General features: G+C 42.1%; 2 protein-coding genes across 6 annotated transcripts in view; one reads left to right on the top strand and one right to left on the bottom strand.

The window, feature by feature from the left end:
* The window catches only part of LOC138946304 (uncharacterized), a 40,750-nt gene extending 28,522 nt beyond the window's left edge, over positions 1–12,228 (bottom strand). For 3 of the 5 annotated variants that reach the window (XR_011449235.1, XM_070317842.1, XM_070317844.1), the window contains exons 1-9: positions 12,096–12,228; positions 11,030–11,207; positions 9,915–10,020; positions 8,834–8,927; positions 6,421–6,714; positions 5,353–5,571; positions 3,603–3,797; positions 2,685–2,936; positions 1,423–1,539 (exon numbers count right to left, since the gene is read on the bottom strand). Coding sequence is in view for 4 of the 5 variants with exons in the window: in XM_070317842.1 (XP_070173943.1) it covers positions 1,423–1,539; positions 2,685–2,936; positions 3,603–3,797; positions 5,353–5,571; positions 6,421–6,714; positions 8,834–8,927; positions 9,915–10,020; positions 11,030–11,207; positions 12,096–12,119 (1,479 nt within the window). In the remaining variant the exon portion in view is untranslated. Of the gene's footprint in view, positions 1–116; positions 922–1,422; positions 1,540–2,684; positions 2,937–3,602; positions 3,798–5,352; positions 5,572–6,420; positions 6,715–8,833; positions 8,928–9,914; positions 10,021–11,029; positions 11,208–11,822; positions 11,911–12,095 lie in introns of those variants that run through there. The other 2 variants (XM_070317846.1, XM_070317843.1) reach the window with 2 other exon arrangements.
* A 3,594-nt stretch (positions 12,229–15,822) lies between these two features.
* The window catches only part of LOC138946305 (motile sperm domain-containing protein 1-like), a 13,352-nt gene continuing 6,771 nt past the window's right edge, over positions 15,823–22,403 (top strand). The window contains exons 1-4 of the mRNA XM_070317847.1: positions 15,823–16,180; positions 17,513–17,661; positions 19,129–19,204; positions 20,876–20,976. Of these exons, the coding sequence (XP_070173948.1) occupies positions 17,553–17,661; positions 19,129–19,204; positions 20,876–20,976 (286 nt within the window). The 5' untranslated portion in view covers positions 15,823–16,180; positions 17,513–17,552. The remainder of the gene's footprint in view (positions 16,181–17,512; positions 17,662–19,128; positions 19,205–20,875; positions 20,977–22,403) is intronic.

Here is a 22,403-nt window from a genome sequence, read left to right as displayed (position 1 = left end):
CTTGATAAGTATAGCAGGAAATCTTGCTTCCTTGAAAAAGCTGCTTGCTCAGACTACAGTGCCCCACTACAACCCCCCCCCCCCCCCCACCACCACCACCATCCACCTCACCCGCCAGCCTAAATCAGAGCAGTTGTAAATAGCCATGTACATAATTATTATTTGAAATTTTTCTTTTCTTTGCCATGCTTACTTTTGAGTGCCGTGTCTCTCTTTGTGTTGTTGCCTTGTCATCTTCATGTAATTTATGCGTAAGTCTATATGAGTGTGCTCTAACCAAAATACAGCTGAACCCATCTATAACGACCACCCCAGGGACCAACCGAAAGTGGTCTTTATGGACAGGTGGTTCCTATTGAATGAGATCATCCTTTGTGGGGGGGGGGGGGGGGGGATATAATGGACAGGTGGTTGTTGTGGAAACAGGGTCGCCAGGGCGGTTTCAGCTGTATGACATAAAACTGATTAAGTATGAGTGCGCCTTGAGTCGCCTTGTGGTGAGATATGTGCGCGTTATAAATTCTTGTATTATTATGATTATTGTTATTATTATTATGACATGTGTGTCGTTAAGTGTACCAGTGCCTGTAGTATGTGCAACCGTTTGGAGCGGTCTTTGAGGTTTCGTGATAGTCTGCACATGAAGGAAGGTAACTTGCAGTCGTTTCTGGAGAAATAGTATCCGTTGGCCGGGAATCAAAATGAATGGTTTCCTTTCACTGGGTTTGTTCCCGTCCAAAAAGATCTTCAACGCAACATGGCCGGGAATCAAAATGAATGGTTTCCCTTCACTGGGTTTGTTCCCGTCCAAAAAAATCTTCAACGCAACATGGCCGGGAATCAAAATTAATGGTTTCCCTTCCCTGGGTTTGTTCAAGTTCAAGACACACAACAGCTCCTGCATTTGATCTTGTCAGTTTCCTGTAAAGGAATGGGAGAGGAAAAGAACAATAGCACATGTGCTTGTACAATGGTCGATGCATGCACATGTTTATAATTATGTGAAGTTGAAAACATTACTTTGGTCTTCTTCTGCGTTCGTGGGCTGAAACTCCCACGTACACTCGTGTTTTTTGCACGAGTGGAATTTTACGTGTATGACCGTTTTTTACCCCGCCATTTAGGCAGCCATACGCCGTTTTCGGAGGAATTATTACTTTGGTTATAAATCATATTCTTGACTCTAAAATAAATGTTTGTTTGCACCAGTTACGAGTGAACATTTTGTTCACAAGTTAATTGCTCATCAAACAGTTAATGGGTTTTTTTTATTACAAAAAGAAATTAATTACAGAAGGTCTCATTGGGACAGTTCAGTTTGACTCTAATGTGCAGTGTGAGTTTAAAGAATAAAAACACAGCCTCAAAATAATGTGGCAAACACACACACACACACACACAGACACACACACATGCACTTACATTTCTATCCATAATTTTTTGGATGCACTCCAGAACCTCAGGAGGCGATGATTCTGCGAGCTTTTTCTTCATTCGCCGGAATGTCGACATATGCTCCAGATAGAAGTCACATTTGGCCTGATAAGAAAATTTCAAAATATGAGTAAAACAACAAATACAACACAGAAATAATTAAAAAACGAAACAGATATGTGTGTGTGTGTGTGTGTGTGTGTGTGTGTGTGTGTGTGTGTGTGTGTGTGTGTGTGTGTGTGTGTGTGTGTGTGTGTGTGTGAGGGAGAAATGAGACAGAGAACGCCAGAGAAAGAAAGAACGCGCGAGAAATATTATGACGTCATTAATCATCATAACAATTCATTACACTGTATATCACATGCCGTCATTCCATTCTTTCCATACCATCCTGAAGAAGGCAGTTACATGCCGAAATATTGATTTAAACGTACCTAACCTGGTTACTGGTGTGTTTTCTTTTTATTTAAATGTACATACCTTCTTCTTTTTTTTCTTCTTCTTTTTTTTCTTCTTCTGTGTTCTTAAGTTGCGACTCCCTGTGTACACTCGTAGACAAAGTTGGGTTTTACATGTACATTTATGGCCATGTTTCCCACGCCAATTGCGCAATAATTCTCCAAATCCAGGGGATGCATGCTGGGTGTTTTTGTAAATCTATAATCAACTGAACTCTTGACATGGACTACAGAATCTTTTTCGTACGTTCTTGGTCTTGTGCTTGCGTGCGTACACACAAAGGGGAATAAGACACTAGCAGGACTGCTGAAAAAACCTCCAGCTGCAGAACAAAATGCAGGTATGGATGGAGCAGTGGATGCTGGGATGGGGCGGTGTGAGAGCAGCACACACACAAAAAAGAACAAGTCGCGTAAGGCGAAATTACTTTATCTTAATCTTTATCTTTGTCGAAGATAGCTTTACTAAAATTTCAATCAATTCGGTTGAACAATGAGGGCGTGACAGTGCCGCCTCAAATTTCACTAAAAGCCGGATATGACGTAATCAAAGACATTCATCCAACAAAAGAAAAAATGGTCTGAGGATATTATCTGGAAGAATGTTTATGTAAAGTTTCATAAAGATCGGCCTAGTCATTTTCTCGAAATCGATCTACACGCACACACACACAGACACACACATACATACACCACACCCTCGTCTCGATTCGCTGTATATGTAAAAACATTTAGTCAAAACTTGACTAAATGTAAAAAAAGAAGTAAAAATCCACCAGCTGCAAAACCTACCCGGATGTAGTTTTGCAAGAGCCTTTTCTGGGACTCTGTCTCCTGCTTGAGACGTTTGAGTCGCTGAACCAACAGCACGTGCTGTGCCAGATAGTCGTTGAGGTCTTCCTGCGCCTTGGCCAGCGTACGCATGTTGCTCTGCGGGGCGGCGCCACCTGTCGTTCCCCCGTTGAGCGAGGTAGTAGAGTGGCTGGTGGTGAGAGCGGAAGACGAACGGCTGTTGTTCTCCAAAGAGTCCACGATCTCTTGGTACTGTGCGCCATAGACAAATTGCAGAAGAACAAAAATGTCAGGCACGAGATCATTGAATTGTGAACAATAAAAAAACATTTAGAAACTTCTACCCCACATCCCCACCCGTTACCCCTTGGATTAGCAGACACCTCCCTTGAAAGGACACCTTCTTGTTTCCCTTTGCTTTTTTTCTCTTTTCAAATATATACCTGTCATGCCAGGCCAATTGCAATGAAGGGACATTTTTGGGGTAGGCCCAAGTGTTTTTTCATCACAGGTAGCAGGGGATATAGCTCAGTTGGTAGCGCGCTGGATTTGTATTCAGCGCGAGTTCGATCCCAGGAAATTTATTTCACAGAGTCAACTTTGTGTGCAGACTCTCTTCGGTGTCCGAACCTCCCCCCGTGTACACTACATTGGGTGTGCACGTTAAAGATCCCACGATTGACAAAAGGGTCTTTCCTGGCAAAATTGCTTAGGCACAGTTAATAATTGTCTACCTATACCCGTGTGACTTGGAATAATAGGCCGTGAAAGGTAAATATGCGCCGAAATGGCTGCAATCTACTGGCCGTATAAAATTTCATCTCACACGGCATCACTGCAGAGCGCCTAGAACTGTACCCACGGAATATGCGCGATATAAGACTCATTGATTGATTGATTGATTGATATCTGACTCACGTCTCTCAGCTGAGTATCCACGTTGGTCTCGGCGACGGAGAACTTATTGTGAAGGGCGGACAACTCTGCCAGCATGCCCAGCCCTGACGGAGTTTCTTCCCCGTGGTGACGCTGTACCTGCCGTGTGATCATCTCCTCCCGACAACCTGTGCACACTCGCAGGTCCAGGCTTACCTCTGGTTGCTTCTCTGGACACTGGAATGATTCAAACAACAAATAAATAAATAAATAGATAAATAAATAAAAATTAAATCAATCAATCCAAAAAATTAAACATATATGTATATTGTTTTACATATTTAACCCTTACACAGGTGCAATTCTGTAACACATGTTACATAGCCACTGGTGAATTAACAGAGAAAAAAATACAGAAAAATGGTCATGTAGGTTTTCGCATCCATGGGAGATAATCGGAACCGACCAAACAGACTGAGCCAGTAGCGCGACATATGTCGTGACAACCAGGTGACAGTATACGTAAAACAGCGCGACATATGTCGCGACAACCAGCCTAAGGGTTAAAAAGCCAAAAGATACAGTGGAAGGCCAATCCACTACGTACGCCACTGCACCCGTCACATAGGCATCCAACTTTTAACTGCTTAAATGTAAAAAGAGGGAAGCGGTTCTCTATTCAACATGCCCACTTGTGGCAAAGACATCCTTACATTCCTAAAGGAAAGAGAGAAAAAAAGAAGAAAAAAAACAAGCAATTACAAACAAACAAAAAAAGCAGGGGAATGAAAGCACAAGAGAAGCAGGAGAAAGAAAGAAAGAAAGAAAGAAAACAAGTCGCGTAAGGCGAAATTACTACATTTAGTCAAGCTGTGGAACTCACAGAATGAAACTGAACGTAGTCTGCCGCTAGTGCAAAAGGCAGTGAAAGTGACGAGCCTGTTTGGCGCGGTAGCGATTGCGCTGTGCTTCATAGCACGCTTTACTGTACCTCTCTTCGTTTTAACTTTCTGAGCGTGTTTTTAATCCAAACATATCATATCTATACGTTTTTGGAATCAAGAACCGACAAGGAATAAGATGAAATAGTTTTTAAAACGATTTCGGAAATTTAATTTTGATCATAATTTTTATATTTTTAATTTTCAAAGCTTGTTTTTAATCCAAATATAACATATGTATATTTTTTTGGAATCAGAAAATGACGAAGAATAAGATGAAATTGTTTTTGGATCGTTTAATAAAAAAATAATTTTAATTACAAGTTTCCGATTTTTAATGACCAAACTCACTCATTAGTTTTTAAGCCACCAAGCTGAAATGCAATACCAAACCCCGGCCTACGTCGAAGATTGCTTTGCCAAAATTTCAATCAATTTAATTGAAAAATGAGGGTGTGACAGTGCCGCCTCAACTTTTACAAAAAGCCGGATATGACGTCATCAAAGGTATTCATCGAAAAAATGAAAAAAACGTCTGGGGATATCATACCCAGGAACTCTCATGTCAAATTTCATAAAGATCGGCCCAGTAGTTTAGTCTGAATCACTCTACACAGACACACAGACACCACGACCCTCGTCTCGATTCCCCCCTCTATGTTAAAACATTTAGTCAAAACTTGACTAAATGTAAAAAGAAAGAAAGAAAAAAAGAAAGAAAGAAAGAAGGAAGGAAAGAAAGAAAGAAGGGAAGGAAAGAGAGATCAAACAGTTTCTAAATTGTTGTCCAACATCTAAGAAAGACAATGTACACACAAACAGACACAAATAAATAAACAACAAACACTCACCCCAATAATTTTGATGATGGCCAGACGAGGTTCTGCATGATAGGCGTTGACCTTGCCATTGCTGCCTGCCTGTATCTGGGAATCGGGTATGTAAATCAGAAGGTCAAGGGTCGAGCACAAGGTGCAAAGTGCCACACCACACAACTTGCAGAAGTGACGTTTCCGTACAATCTGAAAACTCTGGCAGCAGTTACGACACATTCCTGCAGTGCTCTCTTGCTGGAAAGAAAGGAATACCGTCAAACCTGTCAATAATGACCAAAAGCGGACGTTATAGAAAGGTGGTTGCTAAGGAAGGATGAATTATATTGAAAAAAAACCCACTTTTTGGATACTTTTTGGAATGGTCGTTGCGGACATGTCGTATTTAGGGAGAGGCGGTATATGATAAGCCGACTAAAGCGATCAAGATTTCACAGCAATCAGCCAACTCTAATAAGCATATTTTTACAAGAAAGCGTATCATATCAAGAGAACACCACACAAAAATGCACATCAGACAACTAATTTACGCCATAATCGCCGAGTCTACAAAACATCGGCAATTGTTTGAGGCATCGTTCACGGGGAGCAACGAGGGGCGCAATGGACTAGTGTATAAGGTCCACCGGCCTCCCAGGCAGAAGGTCGTGGACTCGAATACCGGCCGAGCCTGGTGGGTAAAGGGTGGAGATTTTTCCGATCTCCCAGGTCGATTGATGTGCAGACCTGCTAGTGGCTTATCCCCCTTCGTGTGTACACGCAAGCACAAGACCAAGCGCTCACGGAACAAATCCTGTAATCCATGTCAGAGTTCGGTGAATTATAGAAACACGAAAATACCACGCTTGCATCCCCCGAAAGCGACGTATGGCTGCCTAAATGGAGAGGTAAAAATTGTCATACACATAAAAGCCTTGGGACTTTCAGCCCATGAACGAAGCAGATATTACGTAATGATCGCCGAGTCTACAAGTCATTGGCGATTGTTTGAGGCACAGTTTTGAATGGGAGCAATAAAAGCCAAACATAGTTATAATTTCCAAACTTCGCCTATTGCCTGAAAATGTTCACAGCGGAAAAACTAACCAGCCAAGTTGAAGATTTCTGCCAGTCAGGCAGGGTCACCATGCTCTTCAACTCATGCAGGGTGCGGTAGATTTTGGACGTGCACACGGTCTGCTTGAACCCTTCTGTCAGGCGCTGGCATTCCTGGTCAAAGTTCATTAGTTTCCGCCACCCTTCCCCTCGATGCCGGATCCCTCCCTTCTGTGCTGCCGCTTTCTGGTTCAAGCCTTCCTCTCGCAGCCGTGCAAACTCTTCAGACAGGGATCGCATTGCGCCATCTTCGATGGTGCCTTCTTCGTAGCATGTCTTGCAAACCTGGTGATATATAACAGGGGTCAAGTTTATAAGTGTGTTTGGGTGACAACATTTTGCTATGCTCTAACAGCCGTGAAAAATCCGCTGAAAGGATTTACACTACATTTTCAGAGATGGTGCCTTCCTCATAGCACTTCTTGTAAACCTGGTGATGAAAACAAATTGAAGTTCATTCGTGACAGATTCAAGCTCTGATGATGACGTCACCCCCTCGGCCTTGACTTCGTCAGTTCTGGATGAAGCGATCATGTCGCTGTTTGTGTCCGACAGCGAGGAAAGTGACTTTTCTGGCTTCTCCGCAGCAGAATCGGATGGTTCCGACCAGGCTGACTGAACGGTAGACACCTTTGTACATGTGTGTGTTGGTTACAAATTGTGTGTGTGATATATATTTTTCTTCAAACTTTTGCACTTTTCTTCTTTGTTTCACTTGTTTATTCTCGGAGCCGATTTCGCCAAATACCGTACTTTCGTTTGCCTGGTTGTTTTGATTGATTGACACGATCTGATTATATTTTTTGTTACGGTGGCTAATATAGTGACGCGGCCTATACGTGGCTCGTTCCAATTTTTTTTTTAAAAGTGGGGGGTGCGGCTTATAAAACGGTGCGTCTTGTAATCCGTCAAATACGGTACATGTGTGCCTAGGTGACAACATTTTGCTGTGTAATTTTACAGCTGTGAAAAATCTGCTGAAAGGATTTTCAGAGGTGCCTTCTTCATAGCACTTCTTGCAAACCTGGTGATAAAACATGTGTGCCTGGTGACATTTTGCTGTGCAAAATCCATAGACAAGAATTAGTCACTTGACTACATCATCTGAGATAATACCTTTTTCATAGTAAGTCTTGCAAACCTGGTGATAATTAACAGAGGGAAGTTTATATACATGTGCATGTGCTTCTGTGACAACATTTTGCCCTGCTCTTACAGCTGAGCAATATCCTCTGACAGGATTGGTACTGTATCATCAGAGATGGTGCCTTTTTCAAAGTAAGTCTTGCAAACCTCATGATACTGATAGAGATGGATTCTTTCTTTCTTTATTTGGTGTTTAACGTCGTTTTCAACCGTTCAAGGTTATATCACGACGGGGAAAGGGGGGGAGATGGGATAGAGCCACCAATTAATTGTTTCTTGTTCACAAAAGCACTAATCAAAAATTTGCTCCAGGGGCTTGCAACGTAGTACAATATATGACCTTACTGGGAGAATGCAAGTTTCCAGTACAAAGGACTTAACATTTTTTACATACTGCTTGACTAAAATCTTTACAAACATTGACTATATTCTATACAAGAAACACTTAACAAGGGTAAAAGGAGAAACAGAATCGGTTAGTCGCCTCTTATGACATGCTGGGGAGCATCGGGTAAATTGTTCCCCCTAACCCGCGGGGGTATATAGAGATGGATTGAATTTTTAGATAAAAGTTAAAATTGTTCAGAATAAGGAAAGTCTGTGCCATAGGCAATGTTGCTGTGATTTGTTTGATCAAGTTTCGTTTTGATATTTACATCCTTAATGGCTTGAAAATCAGGAAAACGTTCAGGAAAACATTCATGAAATCTTCTCTTTATTCAGGAATTTCTGGTTTCCGGATGGAAGCTTTCATTGCTAAAGTTTGAATGTCGTCTTAAGAGATAACACTTTGTAATACGTACAGTTGTACCTGTCAGTGTCACAGCAGCACACTAGTGGGATCAATACAAAACGTCCCCTTCCTGTGGGTGTTCTCTCGCGACACGGAGTGCTCAAGTTTACAGACCAAAGGACAAGGGAATGTGTCCTTTATTTGCAAGTGTTTTCTAATAAAAACAAATACCCACAACGTATATATAGGTATCACAGTATGAACCTAAACGAGAGGCGACAAAAAGAAAAAAGAAAAAACGTAACATTTCAGACAGCTGACAAGGCGCCTGTGGCTTTCACTGCTGAATTACCATCCTAGTCCTTGTTGTTTCTGAAAGATCTTACTGCATTTCTCTCACAGAGCTATCCTGTTTCCACCCCTCTAAATGGTTGTTCAAAGAAAAGATGACTTTATCTGCCAACGCACCATTTTACTAGCTCCTAATAATTGTTTTCAATGGTCTGAATACTTCACCACACTGACCTTGTAAGGTCGCCCTTGCAGAGGGTCAAAGTGCGCCCACTGGTTCAGCTTGCGTCGGTACTTGAGGCATCCGGTGCAGAACAGGTCGCCACATCTGCACACACAGAAACATCAACAATACGACTACCAACAGACCATTTTCAGAAATAACTCTGTCGGATTTGTATAGGTTGTGCAAGAGTGAATACCCTTGCTTTTACTAGGACAAACATTAAAGGGGCCAATCACTAGCGAGGGATGTGACTGAAACACGTGGACAGGAGCACGTGTGAAAATATTTGTCCGAGAAAAAGCAAGGGCATTCACTCTTTCACAACCCATACAAACCCGACGGAGTTTTTTTTCTTCTCAGAATTCGTCATTTTAAGAACCCAGACCATGGGATGAAGCAATACGGGTTGGAGTAAGGAAAGAGTATACATGGCTTTCTTCAGTCAGTTTGGAATACATATAATTATGTGACCCTCCAACACGAAATGAGTCGCATGTCACCTCGCGCGTTTCTGCGCTAGGCTTAATATAAGTCCGGGGAGTGTCTGGTAACAGCGTGTGGGTCACTTTAGTCACCTTAGTCACAGGCTTATAACTCAACCAGTTTTCGCTCTTTTCTAAAACGGTTTTCATCGCTGGATAGAGCATAACAAACTCTTTAGGAAAATGTAAAAATATGAAAATCATGCAAAGGTGACATGCGACTCATTCCGTGGTGGAGGGTCACATATATAGTGTCTAGGAAGGCAGAAGATAGGGTTGGATGACAACACCTGGCTGAAAGATTGTACATCCTTCAGATCTTCTAAAATATTCACATCAATAATAGATTATCCCGCAAGCAGCAATGCAAAAGGCAAATTCCGACAATAACTCTGTCGGGATTGTATGGGTTGTGACAGAGTGAATGCCCTTGCACAGGCCAATCAGTAGCGAGGGGTGTGTCGAAAGGAGCATGTGTGAATTTATTTTTCCTCCTAAAAGCAAGGGTTAATTCACTCTCCCACAACCAATGCAAACCTGAGTTATTTTCAAACATTATTATCTTATTATGTTAAAAAAAAATAAACAACAACAATAAAGCACGTACTTCTTGCAGTGATGGTGTCTTTCCAGGAGCGTGAAACTCTTGCGGCAAGACCGATTAGAGCAACGTGAAGAGGATCCTGCGGCTTTCCAGTGCTTCTTCGTGATCTCTGAAAAATGTGTGAGGATTGTGATTTTGATTAATATAAAACAAAATTACATTGTGACAAGTTTTCACAAGGATATGAGTTAACAAAAAAATTCAAAAAGATAAACCAGCACTAGGAAATGAGAATGAGGGATTTAGTTATTATTTAAAGGAATCATGCACTTGGTGAGCATGACAAATACAGAAATTATTTTTTAAGTGTGTTGAAAATGAAAATTAAGAGAAAGAGCTATTATACATGTAGTAAGTACATTAAACGTATACATAGTTAAGTTCTACTCTACTGAATGATACAAACCCCGGCAACATCCATCTGTGCCTGCGCACGCACACACGCACCCACTCACACACACAGTCACACACACACACTCATGCACAAAAGCACACACCCACACACACACACACACACACACACACACACACACACTCACACACACAAACACACACACACTCAATCAATCAATCAATCAATATGAGGCCGCTTATATCGCGCGTATTCCGTGGGTAGCCTACAGTTCTAAGCGGAGGGATTTTTTTTATTTGTTATTGTTATTTCTTTTAATGCAATTTATATCGCGCACATATTCAAGGCGCAGGGATTTATTTATGCCGTGTGAGATGGATTTTTAAAAAATTTTTTTTACACAATACATCACGCATTCACATCGGCCAGCAGATCGCAGCCATTTCGGCGCATATCCTACTTTTCACGGCCTATTATTCCAAGTCACACGGGTATTTTGGTGGACATTTTTATCTATGCCTATACAATTTTGCCAGGAAAGAGCCTTTTGTCAATCGTGGGATCTCTAACGTGCACACCCCAATGTAGTGTACAACGAAGGGACCTCGGTTTTTCGTCTCATCCGAAAGACTAGCACTTGAACCCACCACCTAGGTTAGGAAAGGGGGGAGAAAATTGCTAACGCCCTGACCCAGGGTCGAACTCGCAACCTCTCGCTTCCGAGCGCAAGTGCGTTACCACTCGGCCACACATACGTATCCTTCACCTTTAGAGAACTCTGCTTCATTTTCCGGTTGACTGGTGAGTGTGTCAATGCGGTTGAAGTAGGAAACCATAGAAGGTTGGTCTGCAAACATGTCACCCGCCGCTCCATTTCCAAAACCATTCATGTTGACAGACGTACGCTGAGATGGAGGCCAACCAAGACCCTCAGTTCTGGCTTCCTGCAACAAGAAAAAGACCAAAAACATGACTAACAAAAACATGAATAGAAAATTATGCACAATTCAACAACTGCTATGGTCCCAAATTAACTCTCACTGTTAGCAGTAGCTAGTCCGGCCACCACGTACGCATGTCCCTTGAACATGAAAATTATATGGCAATATCAGGATTTAGCCCCGTGAGAAGTTCACCACCACACTGAATGAATCGGAAATAGTTGTCCTCAGTTTTTCTGAAAGCGACTTCCCTTCAACAGGGCAAATTCTGGAGTTTATACCCAGTTAGGTTTACAGGATAAATGAAGTTGATCCGTTGATCAAATGCCAGAAGTGGTTTTTCAACGTATTGTCACAGATACAGATAAATGAAATTTCGCTTTACGCTACGATTTTCTCACACTGCCGAGGTTCCCTCTGTCTACAAAGTTTGGTAAAGTTCTAGCGACAGCTTCCCTCAATCTGGGACACTTTTCTTGAGCATTACGACAAGGAAAATGCGCACAGAAGTTCTTATAGTTGTCTAACCCCTGGGTATAATATACGACTCAAAAGAGCAGTACACTATATATCAGTATGTAGGTAAATTTCCGTATTTGCAAGTAGTCCAGTTATGACCTGTGTGTTTTCCTCATATATTATAAGAGTAGGAGTGGAAGCTTCTCTTGCTTTAGCTGTTTTATATGCATGGGAAAAACCTAGACTTGGGAGACAACCTCCGCTTTCCTCAGGGAGACAACCTCCGCTTTCCTCAGGAAGACAACCTCCGCTTTCCTCAGGAAGCCAAGTCATTTTCAATTTCATTGCATGACTTGACTGCAGATCAATGCTCTTATTTTGTTGTTATACAAATAAAATAAGATAAAATGCATCAACAGATTCCTTTTTCACCTCTTCTGTAGCATTTCTGTCCATTGTTGGCAAATGTCAGTGTTGCTAGTTCAGCAAAATGTCACAAAATCTTAGTCTTTCCGAGCTTTCCCATTCCTCAGAAATTGTCAACACGGCCACAGCATGTGATCCTGAGCACTTGAGCAAGGGAAGCTATGCTTACTTAAAAAAAGGGGGGGCAAAACAGTTGCCTCCCTTGGTCCACTGATTTATTCCAGCGTCGCGGACGACGCTGGTATCTGCGGTCGGGAAGACTTTCCACGAATTTGCCTGCAGGGCGCCGCCATGTTTTCTGTGCTCGACTGCGAGCAGACCACAGGCACATTACACCCAAAATTCTTGTAGGCATACACAGACGCAACATAGCATATACAGACAATAACACCCACAACACTTCAACTGCATATGAAAGGAATAAAAATAAATCCGCAAATCAGTCGCGCACAAAACACCAGAAAGAAAAACAAGGAGTACCAAAGCGGCGTGCAGAAACTAAACTGACTCGGAGACTGAGAAGAAACATTTATCACACGATGTGGATAGCAAACATTAAAATAAAACAGATAAGTCAAGCAAAAAATAAACACAAATATCGAAAACACAATAAACAAAGGTAAAGAAAACAAAAAGAGATGCTTGCCGACAGTCAGTGTGTGTGTGCGTGGTTTGCCGTGTGCGTCAGCGGTGTGTGTGTGTGTGTGTGTGTGTGTGTGTGTGTGCGTGCGCGTGCATGAGTGCGTAGGCTACGTTCTTGCGTGTGTGCGTTCGAATGAGAAAGAAGAGAGAGAGAGGATTGAACAATGAGGTCACGTTCTCTGTCACATGAATACATATACACACACTGAAGGCTACTTCGGACACGAACACTTGCCAACAACTGTGGTTGGACATGCTTTTGAAATGTAATATTTTTTCGACATGATTTCTGGACATACGAATCCCGCTGTGTTGCCTACTGATGTTGCGAATGATGAAGGTTTTGAGTTGACTGACCTTGAGGAGGGATTGCATCAGGCGTTTATCGTCTCAAATTATATCCTTGCTACTTTTCAGGAGTCAACTATTGCCATTCATGGTAACTTGGATAGTCAATGTTTTTATTTGTTTGATTCCCATCAAAGAAACAGAAATGGTAACCATTCTTCAAATGGCGCTGCAGTTTTGATGTCATCAAGTTAATTCCTTTGCAGAATTGATTGATTTTCTCAAAAGCCATTATCAATGTGTTTATCAATTAACACCTGTTCATTTCTGTCCAACTGCAATGCAAACTCAATGTGGAGGAAACAAGGATTCATTACAAACAAGTCATCCCTGTACATCAACAGATTTATGTACCTCAATCAATACTGCTAGTATGAGTGACAGGAATCTAAAAGAAAAAACAACCAAACGCAAATGTACTACTACTTCTACGACTCGTTTGAATGTAAAACAGAAATGTAACACTATCTGTGACAATGACGGTTCTACGACTCGTTTGAAGGACAGTATAGATCGAACCTTAACCCACAACTACGACAATTTGTGTCAGACTTTTTTGAACAGGAAAATATGCCTCTGTTCAACAGTAACCAAAACATGGAAGATGTTTTTGAAACTTTACAGAAATGTAACACTAGCCTATCTGTGACGATGTTGCTTTTGAATTGAACCCACATTTGTTGAACAGGAGAGAATGTTCCTGTTCAACAGTGCCCAAAACACTGAATCTGACGTTTTTGAATCTTTTCTGTCATCTAACTGAATCTGACGTTTTTGAATCTTTTCTGTCATCTAACCCAATTGCTCATGACTTCATCGATCTTGAACATGCCTACTTTTCAAAGAAAGACAGACAAAAGCGAAATCTGCATGTTAGCCATCTGCCTGAAATGGTCAATGCACTTTTGTAAAATTGTCACAGCTGTAATGCACTTTTGTGAAATGGTCAGTGCTGTTGTGCACTTATGCAAAACTTGGTGCTGTGCTGTTAAAATATAAACAAAATGCATTTTGTTCAAATGTTTAGTGCAACTTGCTACTATATAATCGCTGTATGCGCTTTGTGGTAATAATGCACTGTTGTGAAAAGTTTGCGCTAAATGTTGGCACTATGCATCATTGTTGGAGCACCCTCCTGTAGATGCACCATGCTGAAAAATGTACTTATGAATCAAGCATTGACTGAAATAAACAATTTATATATCCAGCACAACATGCAATTCATTAACTTTTGACCCTAACCTTTAACACTTCCCAAAATAAATCTTTGGTGGACATTGCATCGACGCTGTTCATTTTGAATGAACATTTTTCTTGTTATTGACGGGGTTGGATTCGTTCCATACACTGATAATGTTTAAATGAAAATGTCATTCACATATTCTTCAAAGAAAATATATAAAAAATAAATGGAAAAGGAGAGAGATAGAAAAAAAGGCTGTTCATGCCAGAACACCATCATGTATCTAATCTTTTTTTGTGTTTTCTCATTTCATCATCTGTTCTTTTGTATTCCTTCTATTCTTCATTAGGTGGTCACTAACTCATCAATGGAAAAATGAATGTTTGAGATACACTGAGATTTCTGTTGTTTTGTTCTGGTTCATTACTACTCATCAACATCACCTGATTTGCAGCAATCTACACCACTAAAGGAAAGCTGTCAAGTAGCGACCAGAGATGAAATAATACAAATGTATGACTGTAAATGACTAAATCTAAACAGTTCATCAAAATCACAGAAACAGTGTTGCTGCTGCTACTGAACATCGCCGTGAGCTCTGGTGAGAAGGGGCGATTAATAAGTAGTGTCCATTATCATCATTATCATCATTATCATCATTATCATCATTATTATTATTTCCCATGCATTAAGACCATCCCATAACCGGCACGGTTGGCCTAGTGGTAAGGCGTCCGCCCAGTGATCGGGAGGTCATGGGTTCGAACCCCGGCCGGGTCGTACCTAAGACTTTAAAATTGGCAATCTAGTGGCTGCTCCGCCTGGCGTCTGGCATTATGGGGTTAGTGCTAGGACTGGTTGGTCCGGTGTCAGAATAATGTGACTGGGTGAGACATGAAGCCTGTGCTGCGACTTCTGTCTTGCGTGTGGCGCACGTTATATGTCAAAGCAGCACCGCCCTGATATGGCCCTTCGTGGTTGGCTGGGCGTTAAGCAAACAAACAAACAAAGACCATCCCATCACCTTGACACAATCATATCCAAAATAAACAACCCGGGTGCTTTCTGTATGGATTGGGAATTCTTTGATGAATTATTGTTTTAATTAATACTGATGTCATTTGATCTGCAAAATGAATTCATCAAAAATCCTCACTCTGCACAGGATGTTTATTTTTGTTATGTGGAGGGATCCATGTAAATGCTGCTTTCATGGGATGGACTGCACCATTGACGCTGATATACAAATGAGCAGAACAATTCAAAATTGAATTTGGGTGTTTATCGCAGATATCGTCAGATTAGCACAATCTTTGTTTTTTTCATGATAATTCGGTCAGTATTACACTTTCAGAAATTAAATGCATAGCTTTTTTTGTGTCCAGTGGTCAGTAACTATGGCTTTAAGTGTGCTCAAAATATATTGAAAGAGGTAGGACGGAACATATAATATTCAGCACATCAAAGTGTACAAAACCCAAAACTGCAAAAGGGACGACAGAGACCCCTTTCAGCTCGTCTCCGATGGCTCAGCAAGTACACGAAAGCTGATGACGTAGTCCACATATGCTACATCATAACAAAGTGACCAGCTGATTCTCCTGCTAAATTTAGCCACTCACCACCACCAACCTACAACTTCTGACATTGTCAATGGGAATCAGGAGCTAGTAAGATTCCAGTGAACATTATGTGAGACTCCAAGCGCCCTTTGTTCCCGTTTTAACATTTCTGTTTCATTGCATCGTCGCTGATTTGAGAGTAAAGGAGGGACTTGAAAGTGTTGTTGCAAACTTTCAGTCATCAACACTGGCCACTGCGAGTTCGTCGTACTTTTTTGAGTCTCACGGACCTCTGAACCAGTCGATCTTCAAAATGTGACAGCAGTTTTATAGTTTTTATGAAGCTGGCGTCAGAGGTAAGTTTTGTAAGTCCTTGCCACAGACAGTAACGCTCCCATTGCTCTGTTTCACTCTCTATTGTTTCCGAACTTGGTGAACAATATGGGGTCCCAAGTTGACGAAGCTTGCTGTAGACTGTTAAAGGCAGAATGAGTAAGGCCCGTTATCAAATGTTGCCTCATCATTGTGTCAGGTTTTCTTCACCGAGATAGTGAAGGCAACTTTCTGTGCTTTTGATACCTGTTATTTTGGTTCATTTTGCCTGTTAGTGTGACTGAGGATTGGACAACGGTAGTCCTGGACTGGGTACCACAACTAATACTTGTATTTACATGTATGGACACATCATGATTCATGCGTAAAATTAATATTAAAAGTCCTACGGTTTTAAGCCATTAAGGACTTGAGTGTTTGTCCGCTTTCAAAAAAGTAAAAAAAGATGATTCATGCAGTGAATTGTTCCTCCCCATTAATGCCTGATTGAGAAGCTCACAGACGGGTATTTTAACACTAGTTGGTAACACTGTAACAGCTTTTTTCAGTGTTTCACTGTAATCTCCAAATATGTGGAAGTATCATAATTCATATAGAATAATAAGACTTAAATGTACTTCAATCTTAGCAGGAACACTTTTTATGAGAGAAAAGTCAAGTGGAATGATGGCATTCTTCTTGTTTCTGAGGTGAGAAAAATAAAGTACCATACAATGCAGCTATAAATCAAAGAAATTAAGAGCTAAATTGTTGGCTGCATGCCTACATACACCACCTTTGTGGCAGCCCACTATAGCTGCTGGATCAGTGATGGCGCTAGTATTTTTTTAAAACTGGTACACAAACTTTTATGAAGCAAACAGTAAAGAAAAAACCAGTAGGCTGGTCATTGGAACCAGTAAGAGTCCAACTCAAGAGTACTGATTTTATTGTTTTGCCAGCAGAAAAAAACGGTAGTTCTAAAAATCAACCAGTATGTCATACCTGAAGAAAAAAAATTTCCGGTATTTTCTCATTTCAACCGGTAAAATACCGGTTAACGCCAATCCTGTGGATCCTATCACAACTTTGGAAATCAGGACTCAGGAGAATACATCGTGGTTTACACCATTGATTACCTGGGAAGGTTGATATTTTTCAATCAAAATACAAAAATGCAGAGGTTATGAGCACAGAATCTGAAAAAGTGAGGACTTAAAAGTATAAAAGAAAAGTGGAGTAATTGTCATACATTGTGGGGTTTGAAAAGGGGGGTTCAACTGTACTATAAAGGGTTGTCGGTTACACAAACCCTACAAATTCAGTGGATTGCTAGTGCTAGTCTCAGGACTGAAAGGAGATGTGTCTGTGTGCAGGAGGCGGGAGCAATGATGTCGTAGCGGGGGGGAGAGAGAAATGGCAGCCAGCATCGTTGTCCTGCCCATCGACCTCAAGTTCAGCGCAGCGGGGCCGAAAAGAACGTTTGATATTTACAATGTCCATCAGTATCCGGTGAAATATGTCAGTAAGTATACCAGTATATATTACATGTATGAATTATATTTTAGTATATTACATGTATGAATTATATTTTAGTATATTACATGTATGAATTATATTTTAGTATATTACATGTATGAATTGGGTTAAAAAACAAAGGATTACTGTACTCATCGATACAAAGACGACACAAGACGATTACGAATTTTCGCTTCTGGAAGCTTCATCAGGAAAAGAACACAAAAGACAACAAAAAGCAGATGCAACACGGAACGAACAGGGTTTGAAAGAAAATGGAAGGGAAACATGCAAAAAGGGGAAGGAATTAGATTTTAGTATATTGCATGTATTCATTGTAATTTCCGGTGTTTCAGCAGTCTAAATTATCATCCTTTCTATATAAACCACCATGTATCCGTATGGACTTTAGCATCGGATACGAGCATGCGCTCACTTGGACACTGATGGGCGCAGTGGCATGGTGGCAAGACGTCGGCCTCCTAATTGGGAGGTCGTGAGTTCGAATCCCAGTCGCTGCCGCCTGGTGGGTTAAGAGTGGAGATTTTTCCGATCACCCAGGTCAACTTATGTGCAGACCTGCTAGTGACTTAACCCCCTTCGTGTGTACACGCAAGCACAAGACCAAGTGCGCACGGAAAAGATCCTGTAATCCATGTCGGAGTTTGGTGGGTTATGAGAAACACGAAAATACCCAGCATGCCTCCCCCGAAATCGGCGTATGTTGCCTGAATGGCGGGGTAAAAACCGCCATACACGTAAAAATCAACTCGTGCTAAAAACATGAGTGAACGTGGGAGTCTAAGCCCATGAACACAGAAGAAGAAGAAGACTTGGACACAAAACAGAATCAGCCAGGCTGTTTTCTGTGCAGAGTGAGATTTGTTTGCTGAATTGATTTAGTAACCGACACTTGTGCCAGTCTGCAAAATTAATTCGCCAAAATAATTACTACTCTGGAGAAAAACAGACGAACTACTCACCCTGTGTCTGATAACACCTCCGCGCAGAGGGGTTTTGCAGCCAGCGCAGTGAAGATAAAGAGGGAACATTTTCTCGGCTCGCGCGGCATCTGGCTTTTGGCATGTGTCTAAGTGGAAGCTAGCTATGCTGCCCTTGTGCTATGTTAAAGTCTGGATAGATCTGGTGTGGTTTACATCATTGATTACTTAATTATTAAGGGTGATATTTGTTAATCAAAATGTGAAAATTGTATTCACAAACTGAAAAGCAAACCCACGATGAACAAGCAACTTTCGTTCTGAAAGAATGATAATTTGAATCTAAAATTCACTTTTCTTTGTTTGTTTTTTGTCTAAGGTGACTGTTTCCATGTAATTCTAACTATTGTCTTGCATTCTGAGCACTTACATTCTCATATATATTCGCAGATTATTAAATAAGCGATTTGGTTGTACGTTATTAAAATTGTCACATATATAAATTCTGGCATCACAAAGTCTTTGTGTTTCAGTCAAGACAACTGCCCCTGAGAAGTTTCTGATCAACACAACAGAAGGAATCTTATCCCCTCATTCAGCAGCAAAGATGTAAGTGTATCAGACAGTCTGTTTGCGGTGCAGTACTGTGTCTTTTCAGTTTTCTACCTGTGTCTATGTCTATCTGTATTGCAGGGGATATAGCTCAGTTGGTAGCGCGCTGGATTTGTATTCAGTTGGCCGCTGTCAGCGCGAGTTCGATCCCAGGTTCGGCGGAAATTTATTTCACAGAGTCAACTTTGTGTGCAGACTCTCTTCGGTGTCCGAACCACCCCCCGTGTATACTACATTGGGTGTGCACGTTAAAGATCCCACGATTGACAAAAGGGTCTTTCCTGGCAAAATTGCTTAGGCACAGTTAATAATTGTCTACCATACCCGTGTGACTTGGAATAATAGGCCGTGAAAGGTAAATATGCGCCGACATGGCTGCAATCTACTGGCCGTATAAAATTTCATCTCACACGGCATCACTGCAGAGCGCCTAGAACTGTACCCACGGAATATGCGCGATATAAGCCTCATTGATTGATTGATTGATAGATCTTATTTGTACAATTTGTCAGTGCCGCATGCCTAACATAACTGATTCAGAGCTAAACAAAAGACATGAATGTATCTTGTTGTAGTGCTGATGCTGTAAATATCAAATTTGTGTATACTAGCTGAGACGCTTTGTTTGGTTTCTCACAGCTGTTACTTGCGTGTTCTCGTAAAAAAGCACTTGTTTCTACACCAGGAACTTTGTGTGTTTTGTTTGTTTGCTTAACGCCCAGTCCACCACGAAGGGTGATATCAGGGCGGTGCTGCTTTGACATTTAACGTGCGCCACACACAAGACAGAAGTCACAGCACAGGCTTCATGTCTCACCCAGTCACATTATTCTGACACCGGACCAACCAGTCCTAGCACTTACCCCATAATGCCAGATGCCAGGCGGAGCAGCCACTAGATTGCCAATTTTAAAGTCTTAGGTACGACCCGGCCGGGGTTCGAACCCAGGACCTCCCGCTCACTGGGCGGACGCCTTACCACTAGGCCACCGTGTTGCGGTAACTTTGTGTGTAGCTGAAGACAAAAGACACACCTGTTGTTTTATGTTTACAGTCAAGCTCCCCAACACAAACTTATCCGAGAAAATGAGGTTTTAAAAGAGGAGGTAGTTTTAAAATGGAGGTACATTTACACAAGTTATTGAACACAAATCTGAGAAAACAGGGTTTGTTTGTTTGTTCGTTCATGGGCTGAAACTCCCACGGCTTTTACGTGTATGACCGTTTTTACCCCGCCATTTAGGCAGCCATACGCCGCTTTCGGAGGAAGCATGTTGGGTATTTTCGTGTTTCTATAACCCACCGAACTCTGACATGGATTACAGGATCTTTTTCATGCGCACTTGGTCTTGTGCTTGCGTGTATATACACACGGGGGTGTTCGGACACCGAGGAGAGTCTGCACACAAAGTTGACTCTGAGAAATAAATCTCTCGCCGAACGTGGGGACGAACTCACGCTGACAGCGGCCAACTGGATACAAATCCAGCGCGCTACCGACTGAGCTACATCCCCGCCCAAAATTGCTTGTTCATTTGAATGCTTGTTATTCTCTCAAGTGCCATATATGAGATTCATGGTTCAGCACAACTGTCTCTTACTCTTATTGCACGTGTCGTATGCATTTAGAGCGCTCACGTCCCTTTGTTTCTCATTTCTGTTGCACAGTGAAGTGACCCACGTGGATATCAGCGTGGTGAACGAAAAAGTGCGAGACAGATTCCGCATCTACTTCAGCCTGCTCAAAGACAAGAAATATCAGCCTGTTGGTAAGTACTACTTCGCATCTAAAGTGACCGTGGGGCGGGCAAATTGCTCAGTCGGTAGCGGCGATGGCTTCAAAACCATTTGTCTCTATCGGCGTGGGTTCGATCCGCACGTTCGGCGAGGGATTTATTTCCCAGAGTCAACTTTGTGCAGACTCTCCTCGATGTCTTCTTCTTCTTCTTCGTCGTTCACTTTTTGTGATTTGCGTGATGCAGCGCTTTTTGGCACCCAGGGGGTCCCGCATCTCCGGCTTCGGCCATGGACGTTGATCAGGGGTCCCTCCCCTAGACCAATTGCCTTCCTGGGCTGTTGAGCTTGGTCTGCCCGTGGTTCTATTTCGGAGTTTTCCTTCTCCTAGACTGGTTACCTACCATGGTTGTCGAGTCCAGTCTACCCGTTTGGAGGTTGCTGAGATGACCGCTTGTGTCCTTGGGCCTCTGTGCCGTCACACCGGTACTGTCCAGCACATCCCCGTCTTCACCAGAGCCCCGTTAGCCAGCAACCAACCCGTCCGCCATGGGAGAACCCTACCGGTATACTTCTCACAATGAAAAACACCCCCACGTTTTAGGGACAGTGAAATTTCAGCGATTTTCTTCTGACGGCATAGCTTGGTTCTGTTTCACCACCATACCACGATGAGGAGGGGATGGTCTTTATGGTGGTCCTCCATGTCTGAACACCCCTGTGTGCATGCATGCCGCATGATGCGGAAGATAAAGAACCCAAGTTTACAGCGAAAGTCTCCGGGCATGGAAACATGAATACACGCCAACAGAAAAAAGAAGAAAAAATGGGTAGCGCCGTTTACTGTATGTGGCAGCTTGCTTTCCCCAGTGAGAAAGCGGCCCGAATGTCCATGAAGGTATCCTCACAGGACTATATATATATGAAGTCTTATTCTTATCCTTAGATTCTTTCCATAAGCTTACCATTGCGCAGAAGGCAGTAACGTGCCGAAATGTTGATGTCACTAACCCCGGTGCAGGAAGTGTTTCCTCTCTCAGATATGACAGGGGAACCACCTCTCATAGCTAAAACTGGGTCATTGACCCCTGGGAAGAAGGTCAGTGTCAATAAACAAGGCCACCCAGCTATCACAATGGACCTGCCTTTTATCTCCCACACACATAGAGCACACATATTTCCACTCAGTATTCTTCCTTTGATGTGCGGCTTATAGACCAGAAGCGCCTAATGTGATGTTTTTTCTTAATTTTACCTCAAAAGTGGGGGTTGCGCCCTATATAAGGAAGCGCCTTATACAGTAGAACTCCCCCTTAACGACCCCCCTGTTTACGACCACCCCCTTTTTACGACTGATTTTTCTACCACGGATGCATTCTACTACATAATGAACCCCCAGTGAATGACTCACCCCAAAACACGACTTACGACCGAGCTTTTGGGGATGAATTACGACTTTCGC

Source organism: Littorina saxatilis, linkage group LG13 (genome assembly GCF_037325665.1).
Source record: "Littorina saxatilis isolate snail1 linkage group LG13, US_GU_Lsax_2.0, whole genome shotgun sequence".
Lineage (NCBI taxonomy): Eukaryota > Metazoa > Mollusca > Gastropoda > Littorinimorpha > Littorinidae > Littorina > Littorina saxatilis.
The sequence above is the reverse complement of the archived record's forward strand: the minus strand, read 5'-3'. Positions and strand labels throughout refer to the sequence as shown.